The sequence below is a fragment of the Notothenia rossii genome (assembly GCF_949606895.1).
Source record: "Notothenia rossii genome assembly, chromosome: 4".
NCBI lineage: Eukaryota > Metazoa > Chordata > Actinopteri > Perciformes > Nototheniidae > Notothenia > Notothenia rossii.
In genome coordinates, this window is record NC_136902.1 from 68,871,974 (window position 1) to 68,884,077 (window position 12,104).

Sequence of the window (12,104 nt, forward strand, 5' to 3'; positions counted from 1 at the left end):
CCCCATGAAATAATAACTTATAACTAAATAATACTGAGACTACAAAGAAATCAATTGAAGAATGTTCTTGGGTACATAAAAAATAAATATTTTGATATATTTTTACCTTGACTTTAACATAAATGCATTTTCTTGAATTATATTGGTCTCAAATGTATCACCAACAGAATGGGCACCCTAACATTTGTGGGAAATGACACCTTAAGTGTTTTTCTACAGTGTTCGGTTCCAAAGTGAGTCAGTTTTGAATATTATTGGTGGCCATCCCCGATTTGACCTCTCCCGGGCCTCAGAGGTCAAATCTGACTTCCCTCCACATCTAAAAATAAACCTCATGATATAAACTAACTATGGTAGAAGTTTCATGTTTCTTTCAAAAAGTGCACAAATTCCCTTGATTTGAGGGCTTAACCGCTGTACTATTAGGAAATCTTGAAATCTTAAAAGGAATGTGCAAAATAGCAATTATATACAGTTTTTAATTAACTATTTGTAGAGAATAATGAGTAATGAATACTTTATAGAGATCTGCAGATAAATGTTTAGTCTTCTCAAGCACCAACTATCAAATATCTCTCCTGATTGTTGGCACTTGACAATCACCTTTCCCTGAATTTTACTCAGGTGTAACTAAAGTCTGTTTTAAGGGTTGTTTATATTTCACATCATTAATCACAATCTGCAAAGTAACTAAAATAAATGTAGTGGAGTAAAAATACCAGGTTAACCTCTGAATTGTAGTGGAGTAGAATTACAAAGTAACAATGAGCTGTCATGTGGGTATATATTAATGCTGCCCATTATGGATACAAGCCATTTTCATCCATTTAGTAATTACATGTTTTACATTTGTACACACCAATTTGTTTCCTATTGCCTAAACTTCCAGGGCTGTAGGCCTGCACAGTTTAATACTGTCAACTTCTAATTTTGGGAAAAACGAAAAAGTCTTTTAAAACTACAATTCCCAGTAGAGACGTGCCATAGAGAACATGTTGCGAAACACAATAGCCAGCATGTGTAGTTCTTGGGGGGCGTTTGAGTCCAGTTTTGAATAGTCCGCCGTTGTTTCGTTCCATTTCAAAGAGCTTGACGCTCGGCGTAACCTTGGCGCACTGCCACTCCAACATCCAATCCCAGAGCTTGAAGATTAATCATGGGGTTTGTCAACGGGACTGTAGTCCCAAATGATAGCTGGGGATAATGGGTAGTGTAGTGTCTTCGGCCATCCTAAACTGAATTTTTTTCCGGATATCATATCGCATTAACGGCCCGTCCACACACAGGCATGAAAAAAATCTTGATGCTGGGCCTGTCTGAAGCTTGGCGATTTTTTGCGACCAACAACCAATCACATGAATCTCCCGCCCCCGACATACAAAGCAATAGCAATGTTAAAACGAAGTAAACTGGATATAAACTCCCCAAACAGGCGAAAACCTACAGTACCAGTTTTACCCACTGTCTCTGCCACCTCCCTCCATGCCTGGTTCCTCCGGTTTGTATCCCGGTAAATAGTTCTGGTCGTAAAGAACCGGGTGATTTGCTACCGTAATTTCTCGTTTGGAATATGAGGAAATGAACTCTGGCTCTCCGAGCTTGCACGCGGTTTGATTGGCTAGCGCTTGTACTGGCGGGATTTGCATAAACAGGATTTGATTGGCTGATGCCAGCTTCGAAAGCATCGGGAGCATCAAAAGTTGAACATTGCTCAACTTTTGATGCTCACGATGCTTGCAAAGCCATGCTCCGCTCCCCACAATGCAGTTCGGCGAAGATTAAAAATCTTCTACGTCACCCCATTCAAGTGAATGGGCGAAGCTTTGAAAGATTTTGTTCATGCCTGTGTGTGGACGGGCCGTAACAACACCACATCTGGCGTCACAGAGATCTTCTGTTACGGCCCGTCCACACAGCGTTTGTGTGTGTTGGAGGAGGGGCTCTGTGAGGAAGTGGCAGATTTTCTCCGATCTTGTATTTTCAAATTCTAGCGATCTTGAGCTGGTTTCTCAAACTTACATACCCCTACCTTTAAATGGAGTATCACATATAAATATTGGAAACATAATTGAGTGCTATTTTCTGCAATGCACCAATATTTTATCACCATCCCCACACCCATGTTATACCATTATGACACCCTTATTTTACACCCAGATTAAGTATTATTAGACCCATGAAAGACCAATTTAACACGTAAACCGTTATTATGCTGTTATTATACCCCTTTTACACCATTATTAAAACCCTCATACACCTATATTGTACCTAATTTACACTATTATTACACTTATATAAGACCCATATTGCACCATAACTGACTGAATGTATACCCCAGGATACTGAACCCATTTAAGGGTTAATCACATTTATTGTGTGTGTTTATAAGACATGTTTGAGGTTTTATGTTGAATTTTTAGTTGAACCTAATCTGAAGGAAAACATTTTTGGTTTAGTTTAGGTTGTCTTGAATTTCTTTTCAACACTGGTTGTAGTCATCCTGCTGCAGCACACCCTCTGGGGTTGAAAAGACAAGCTGTCGAACAGAAAACAGCCCCATTTCATGCTAGCAGTCAACATGTATTAATATAGCACACTTCACAGGCACCAGTCAAAAAGTGTTTCAAAGAAATAAAATCAGATAGAATGAAATATATAATACAAATATACAACACCAGTTAAAAAATTCAAGAGAACAAAGCTCAGACAAAAGTTAAAACAATATATATATATAGACAAAAAAGAAATACAACATGCTACCTGAATGACAGAGCAGATGGATAGTTGGCTGCTTATCAAAATAGTCTACAAGCCTTAAAGGAGATTATTTCAAAGCTTTGTAAGAGTGATGTTGGTATGCAAAAGGTCCATGATGTACACAAACAGTTTAAATATAGTTCTAAACTTAAAGTGAAGCCAGTGCAGAGAAGTTAACATAGGTTTCATATTTGACCATCTGTTGGAGCGTGGTGAGCAGTGCAGGTTTGTTTGTACAGTAGGTTGAGACATGGTTTGGTGTTTTGGTCGTCCCCTTTTAATGCCAACCAGAGGATAGAACAAAGTATATCTGAACAGTGGAACAAGATTTTTTTAGGCAAACAAAAGGTTAGGATTAACTTCCATGAATTGAAATGCACATTGAAATGTTAAAGTTGTAATATTAAAACACAGGGAGCACCATGTTTAGTCACAAAGTAGCCATACCTTTGAGCACATGATACTTTATCGTCTATTTTATTTTACTTATTTGGACCATGATATACAGAATGGACCTCAAGCTTTAGTGAAGAAGTTGTAAAACTAGCGAATTAGACAATATACTCATCAGGGAAATATTTACTGAGGCAATAAACAAGTCAGAAGTAGCACATTTTCCCACAGACTTCAATACAATTATTACAATTTGGTTTGTAACCAGATCCCCTTTAGGATTTTAGAGAGAATGCAAGTGTGGGGCACTTTTGCTTCACTCAAATGTGTAAACTTGGAGGCTGCTGCTTGATTTTATCGTTATGCAGGGAAGGATGAAAGAGATACTCGACATGTAGACTTGCAACAGGATCCTGGAGTTCACAAACAAGGACTGATTAGGTTAACAACAAGGAGAGGAATCTTTATAGATTCCAAAGCTCGACATGATCCCCGAACAACAACCTGGCAAAGAAAGGATTAATGAGCTAATTGTATCGGATGTGTTGGCAGGCAGGGTCAAGGTTAGCAGATATATCCACGTACAGGAAGGTTAACCTGGGACATGGAAGACACAAGGGATACACGGGGAAGAGCCGGGCACAGACCTGTGGGGGATCTGCAGGGCAAAAAGAGAGAGGACCGGCAGGGGTAAGAAAGCTTCTGACAAGTCTCTCTATATATTCCACCCATCGGTTCTGTTCTTTGCTCTAAAGATGTTTCAGTAGGATGTTCTTTTCTCTCTTTGTTTAGAAATGTCTAAGAATCTGAACTCACACTTGGGCTGTTGTTCAGGCGTGACTTTGAAGACAGCAGGCAGAAAGGAGGCCTCTGATCTTCCTCCTAAAAGAGAGTTCCCTCTCTGCAGGCGTGTGTCTGGCTGAGGTTCAGGTATCGAGCCACTCCGAGCAGTACAGTCGTAATGAAATTAATGGGATGCTTTGACTTGAACATTGGGAGACGCACACTTTCTCTCACAAACACACACACACACACACACACACACACACACACACTCACACACACACACACACACACACACACTCACACTCACACTCACACTCACACACACTCACACTCACACTCACACTCACACTCACACACACTCACACTCACAACACATCCTTATAAAATGTTCCACTGATCTGTAAATGCCCATTGATTGAATTAATTCTGATCTTGATATAACTCATTTGCATTGAACACATGCTCCTGTACTTGCTGCAAATTTCATCACGGCCTGTCCGGCTTTTAAACATTTATGCGGAGTTGGCTATACAGGTGAACGAAGATGACAGGGTTCCCAAATGATTACAAAAAAATCATTAATATTGACTCACTTACATAACTGTAGTTTTCAAAGGTAATGCTACAGTAGGTCAGAATCCCTCATCTCCTGGTTCTTAAACATATACCTTTTTTTAATAGATGATATTAAAATAAGAAAGCTTAGATAGATCTGCTTGGCGTTTATTTTAGTTGTTTGCAGTTACGTTTGCTGTTGTCCTTTTATACATTTTAATATTCACTTGACTATCAAGCATCATTGTAGGCTTATATATATATATATATTTATATTTGTGACAATGATATTCAGTATGATTTGAATTAGGCAAGCCTTCTAGGAAGACTAATATGTCCACTATATGTAGCCTGACTGAGTCATTGAAGTGGAGGAATATCTGCTGAAACACACACACTCACATCTGGTAGCTGCCAAGTACAACAGCCGTGTTGTAGGTCACTAATTACAGGTTGATGTAAAAACAATAGTCCTTAGACAGCTGAGGCCTGTACTACGAAGCTGGTTCAACCTAACCCGGATATGTTTGAGTTAGCCGGTTGGCCTAATCCAAAACATACGCGCTCTCGCTAAACTGTCCTACGACGCTGGCTATCAACTCGATCGCTCAAGCCAGCCGTGTCCTATCTAGGTGCGCGTTCACATGAAAGGGGTGGTATTTGGAGCATTCGACCAATCACAAACATGGACAAGCGTACTGACAGCACAGCGTCATACTTCCTGAATGAAAATTCAACTATATAATTAGACAAATATGAAGAAGTTAAACTTTAAACATCCATGACTTAAACACTTTATCCAGGATAAAAGCCACATAGCTGCACCTGCAAGGTGAATACAGCTGGTAAAAGAAAAAGTGTTTGAATGCGTACATTAACAGGTTTATGATATCACTGCCCCGTCTAAGACACGAGTGGATCTGACTTTAATTACATTTGTCTCGAGTGTTTCATCAACTTAATGTGTTGCTTAAAATAATACTTCTGCATACAGTATGTGACACTGTGAATGTTGCACGGCCAGATACGGCTCAGCTGACTCAGATAAGGAAATAAATGATAGATTATGATGTGATATGCCGCGGACTGTACTTGTTACTCTGATCCGGTTACTTATGTTGTGGCAGATATTTAAGTAAGCTTTCTTAACGCTAATGTTATAACAGTCAGATTGCTCTGAAGATGGGAGGTGATATTCTATTAACGTTCACGTTCACGTTCACACAGTCGGTGATTTTTGCCGGCCGTCTTTCCTGCATTTCCTTTCTCCTGTAATATGACTTGATCGCTTTAAACTCCGCACACTGAGCTCTGATTGGTCAGCAGGCAGTGCTTTCACTGAGTTGATCTCTTAGCCTGCAACCTAACCTGGGGGGTATACTACGAAACAGGATTTTCATTTAGCAAGATAACTTCTGGGATTTCCGGTACTACGAAGCTGGTTCACTTTTTAGCGGGCTAGATCCCCATGGTGACTTATCCTGGAACCTAGTCTGTGCTCCGAAGCAGGATAGGTTCCAGGATAAGAGATCAACTCAGCGAAAGCACCACGCCTGCTGACCAATCAGAGCTCAGTGTGCGGAGGAAATACAGTTTAAACTGCCGTTGCAGGAAAGACGGCCGGCCAAAATCACCGCTGTCTGAACGTAAAAAATCAAATAAGCCCACCTTTCATCTGTTTATGCATTCAAGCAACAGCACAGAGACCATTGATCTGCACATTATTTGAACTGGATTTATTTACATCATCAATAACAGAGTATGATAATCACAGTATTCACATAGAGAAATATTGACTTGACTTTCACATATTTCCATACTGTATGACTACACAATTCTCAATGACAGAGAACAAATCATTTACAACACATACATTGCAAGTATATAAATTAAATTAAAATGATCATAAAATACATAAAATATATGTAATAAATACAATTACAAATTATAAAATAAAATGTGCAGTAATTGATCTGCAAATAAAAAAGGGAATATATGATGCAGATGGTAGCCACACTGACACAGAAAGACAGGGTGTTGACAGCTGCTGGTGAATCAATAGGGAACATGGCCACAATCAGCGGCTCTCCATCCCTATACTCTGGTGGCAGGTTGTTAGCACAAATACATCAGCACTAGTCACACACAGCAAATGGGCCAAGATGATGGGATTGAGTATCACAAGGAAGCAGGCCAAGCTGTCAAGGTCCAATATCGAAACGCATTACAATACGGTACACCCCCCCCTGTTTGATTGGAGGCAGCTAACATTGCATTGACAGTCCAATCTGTGGTAAATCAATTTAAGATAAAAGGTTCAATCAATCAAAGTTACATTTTAAATGAATCGGTCTCTACAGTCATTTGCATTACAGGAATGTTAGCTTCGTGTGGTGTTTTAGCATTGTACTCTCTCCGGTGCTAATAATCTGTCTGTTCAGTGTTGGATATTCCTTCTCTCAAGTACAGGAAGTGGTCGGCATGGCGGATTGATTTCTTGTGTGGAGTGAAGGCTTCAAATCCAGATTGTATGACAGGCTACTCTCCTGGTTGAGTCTACTGAGGGAGTGCATTGAACAATTGAACCACATGAAATATTTACTCCTCCTCCACTCTTGTTTTGACAAGGTTAAGGTAATTCTTTTTTTAATGGTTTTAAAGTAAACTTTAGTTTAGTATTGTAATTATCGTGTGCTTTTTTTCTTCTTGTGACAAAGGTAACTTTTGCACTTTATTAGCTTGATTGCACAGTACAGTTTGATATTACATATTTGCACTAATTATCGAGGTAGTATTTATTAACTGATTGAACCGTATTGATTGGAATGTCGTCTGGCAGGTGCTGGTCGGGTCCTCGGCTCCGCCTGAAAAGATAGGGGAGTTAGCGAGAGCGCCGAAAGTAGTTATGCTGGTGTAAGAATGACAGCGGTTGAGAATAATCAGGGTGCAAATAATATGTTGAGGTTGTATAAATGATGACGTTAAGTTGCATTAATTGTACAAGTTACCACTGTGTAAAGTTGACATATCACTCCCCCATGTCTGTGGCTGCTGATTGTGTGCAACTGGTGCCCTGTGTTGTCTCCTCCCCCCTCACCTGTGTCTTGTTGGTTTGATTGGTCTGGGTCTATTTAGGCTCTGTTTTCCTGTCAGTGGGGGTGAGAGCCTTGTGGTTGGTGATGGTGTTCACATGGAAAGTCAGATTGAGGCTGTGTCATGTCACGTGTCTATGATTAAGTAAATGCCCACACCGGGATATATGTGAACTCTCTGCCTCCTTGCTTGGTCGGGCCGCTCAACGGTCAGTCTCACACTTCTCAATTCGAATTTCTTTTTCTAAGTTACATTATCTGTCTACAAAAATGACACACTGATTTTTTTGGAAGAAAAACACACGTTGACAGGAAATTGAAAGTGTCGTACATTTGTAGATAAATAATACAAACCATTATTCTCATAAAATAGGCCTAAATAAATTAAGTGAAAAATGCAGGTTTCACAAATTGCTTGGAGGCATAATTATCCTACTGTTCCAGGGTTGTGGTAAACACTGCCTCTCAAAGTGATAATATGAAAGTGGTGAAGACACAGAGACCCGCCCTGGGTCAGCAGCCTGTCGCTTCATTTCCACACGTTGGCATCGCTTCAATTAGAAATGAAACAGGCAGTATCAGGGTCTAAAGGGCTGCAGTTCTGGAATTTCAGATTAAATATGCTTTGCCCTACTTCCACAGATAAAGAAACAAGGTGAAAACTAAATCTGTCACAATAGTACATTCAAAAATGAAACCATAAAAGATGTTTGGTTAAGTAAAGTAAATCTGGCGTCCAGAGCATGACTTCATTGATCGAATGTGATAATTTCATCTTCTTTTTTCCACTTAGACACCAGTCTTATGCCTCTCTCGTGTGACTGCCCAAGCTTCTCTATTGTCTCTTGGTATGTTCACATTGGACAATGTTGATGTGCATTATGTGCATGAGGATCAGGAGTTGCTGGTACAGCGACAAGCGCTAGAAGCAGCGAACACAACCAGCTGTGTGGGAGAACGTGATCGGGAATCAGATGGAAGACAAAAGCTCTTTCTGTGTGCCAGCAACTCAAAATGTTTCCAATATTCTTTATCGAGCCAACACTGATACGTCAGCACATCTTTTGTCAATGCTCTTCTCCATCTACGAATACAAAAACGCATTCACGTGTAGTCACAAAATGAACAAGATAAAATAAAGAATGCAGAATGGTATTTGTTGGAAGAGTATACAAAATAAATTAAAGGGAAAAGGAAATGAATAAATAAGATGACTACGTAATTCCAAAAGCATAAAAGTCCCTTTTTATTTAGTACACAGCTTCTCTAAATCTAAAAAAAAGGGAAACATCATCCTTACCAACTCAAATGTTAACTGTTTCCCTATGTTTAGGGATGGGAGCAATTTTTGTATACAAATGTTTTTATCGATTCCTTTAATATTTAATAACAATAATTTATTATATTTATTTAGCGCATTTCCAGATGCTAAAAGCGCCTCACATTACATTCATTACATATATTAGACCATGTAACAATGAATACTGTGGACAATACCCACAGGAGCAAATGAGGGAGAATTGTTATACCCAAGGATACAACAGCATGTTGACCCTTTATCAATTGCCCCTGACATTAGTGTAATAAACAGAATTGTACCTTTAGGAGTTGGACCAGTGACACTACTGGGTTGAGGGGATGTGTTCCTCACACGTAGGGAAACAAGACCTTTCTGCCCTTTAAGGCACACTGTGTTGACAAATGCTCAGCATATTGCCAATTGTTCCTCCCTTTGGAACAAATATGTATACAACAACTTGCGCTGTGAATTGAAGCTTTTTATCATACCTTTGTCTCCCTGTCATTGCACCAGTCCGAGACCAACTGATGTCGTTAGGTTGTTGCACATGTAAAGGCAATTCAAGAACCGGTTCTGTGTTCGATCACTTACTGTACCATATATGTCATAAATGTGATATATTTTTGCTGAAAGATATTGTCTTTGTGTTCTGTTCCAGATCTCGGGGCTTTCAGTGGGAAAACCAGAGGTGGCGTTTCTGTGCGTGAAGGCCAAGGGGTGGTCCTCATGTGTACCCCTCCTCCTCATTCACCAGGTAAGAGGTTGACCTTCAGTCCCAGCCAGAAGAAAAACACATGCTTTTTCTCTTCACTGCCTTTGTCCATAAACCCATTCATCCCAATTTCAATATCAACAAGGAGCAAAGATTTGACTTAGCCTGGGTCCCTTATTGATAATTTAGCATTTCATTTTCATGTTGCTCTTTTTGTATTCATCCATGTCGTTCAAATGAGAGCTATGACCAAAACAGAGTTATGGCGACAACACAGCCAGGGCATGGATTCTCTGAAATCAAATGTGCTGGATCATTAGAAATTAAAAGAATGTTGCACAGCCAATTATTTCACATAGACAAAGCATAGTGCATCACTGTTTAATGGTATATCTAGAATATCCCACTCTGCAGTTGTCCTCTAATGTGGGCTCTTATGTGAGCCATGAATCATCCAGGCTTTCTGTTTGCATCAGCTCGTACCGCTGCACTGCACCCACTGGAATGTTTGCCAACAGCTCTCCAGCTCTGCTTTCTGGATGCTTTTTTTAAAACATGCTTTCAACCTTAAGCTCACTGACCAATATATTTGATGAATAAAGATTAATGATTCATGATTGACGGATTAAAATGAAGTACAGATGGTTCTCATCCTTAAAGTTCTTCATCCATCACACCACAGGTGTTGTTTTGGCTCACCGTGGATGTCATTTTTCACACTAAACAAAAGGTCAACCCACAGTACATACAGTACATGCTTTTTACCCACATTTCAAGGTTGGAAATTGACATAAAATTGGAATCGAACACTGCAGATGATTATGTTATCTATATATATATATTATGTTATGGAGTGAGATCTGTATAATGGAAATAAGGATTTTCTGTCATTTAAGGTTTGTTACAGTCTTGCTGCTGTATGCTGTAAAATTGACCACGGGTCAATTACATACTGTGAGACCCTCATGTTACCTTGCTGGGATTAGATTGTGGGATCAATACAGAATATGTTATATAAATAATCATTCCACTGCTAACATTGCATTTAGGAATCATACGATTCAACATCATATCATGAAATGACCTCAATATATAAAGTCTAGTGTGAGAAACGGACTGTGATGAGTCATTGAAATACTTAAATCCTTGCTTTTGCTTGGATGAAGTATAACAACATTTTCTGAGAGGTTGTCATATCACTATTTGAGAACCAAAGTCAGTACACTACTACTACAAAGTGACACTTGTGGCACCTGAATCCCAGAATAACTGCCATCTAATAACATTGTGACTTTAACAAATTGCTATCAAAGGGTACTAAAGCTTTCCTATTCCTCTTAAAGTCTGTTTTTTCGATGAATAAAAAGCGTTTCAGGTTTAAAAGCAGGAAAATCTAAAGTACTTGACAAGGCAACCTTGGCTAACATGACTGTTAAGAGATAAGTGTTCATATTTTACCAGTTTAGATGGTTTCTCAATCAAAGCTATACAAATGTGTTACATTTAGCCTGTCAAACAGCGGCCTAAGTAATCATACTGCACCCAGAAAGTCACAGTGATTTGTTCAGGTTTGACATATATGTAGAATATTTACGTAATGCATATTGATGAATGGCAGGCATGCTCAACAGGGTGTGAGGGTTTCATTTTGTTACCTATAATTTCTCATGTATAAATATGATGCTCAAATACACAAAACAGGTACTATTATAATGTATTTGTTCAGCTTTGACATGAAAATGAAAAATGATCTCCAACAGCAAAGAAATGATTTAAGTAAAATGCCACAGCCATAACATTTGCCGGTGTGATGAATGCGTAGGTGAGTCCGACCGTGTCACAATGGAAATTCACATTGTAGAGGGAGCGTTAAACAATGCTTGGGTACAATTGGTTGTGGGAGGATTCAAAGACATTAAAATGCCACTTAAATTAGATAGGTCTCATGAGTGAAAATAATGTGGAATCACTGGGATGTGAACAGTGTAATATTTTCTATTTCATGGCTTTGAACGCTCGTAATCACTTTTTATGTGTCTTTGGTAAATAGTATTTTACTTTTATGACACTAAAGTAGTTTCAATAAAACCTATTGGGCCCCTGGTGTCATTGATAATTGTTATTCTCCCCCAAAAAAATAATTTATTACTCTATATATATTTTTAACATGATCTGTTTTAGCTACAATCCTCAATCCTCAATCCCTGCTTCCCTCTCATTAGATTATTATGCTCATTTTCAGCTTTCATGATTGCATGTTGTGTCAAGAAGGGGGGAGTGTGTGAGAGACAAACTCCCTCCTGAGGGAACTTTAGGATTCCAGCCTTTACAGACTATTTACGTTCACAACATCCTATATAGACTCTAGAGCAGGGGAGTCAAACTTCATCGCGGGCCACATCAGCATTATGGCTGCACTCAAAGTGCCGGTTGTAATTTTAAGAGTATATAAAAATACATATATATAAAATAATGTGTTACATTACATTATTTTCCTCTGCATTGGATT

At 39.1% G+C, this 12,104-nt stretch overlaps 1 protein-coding gene across 5 annotated transcripts in view; it reads left to right on the plus strand.

Moving 5' to 3' along the window:
- The window catches only part of cntn5 (contactin 5), a 139,405-nt gene that overhangs the window by 77,713 nt on the left and 49,588 nt on the right, over positions 1 to 12,104 (plus strand). For all 5 annotated transcript variants that reach the window (XM_079676861.1, XM_079676860.1, XM_079676862.1 and 2 more), the window contains one exon: positions 9,542 to 9,637. In XM_079676861.1, coding sequence (XP_079532987.1) covers positions 9,542 to 9,637 — 96 coding nt within the window. The remainder of the gene's footprint in view (positions 1 to 9,541; positions 9,638 to 12,104) is intronic.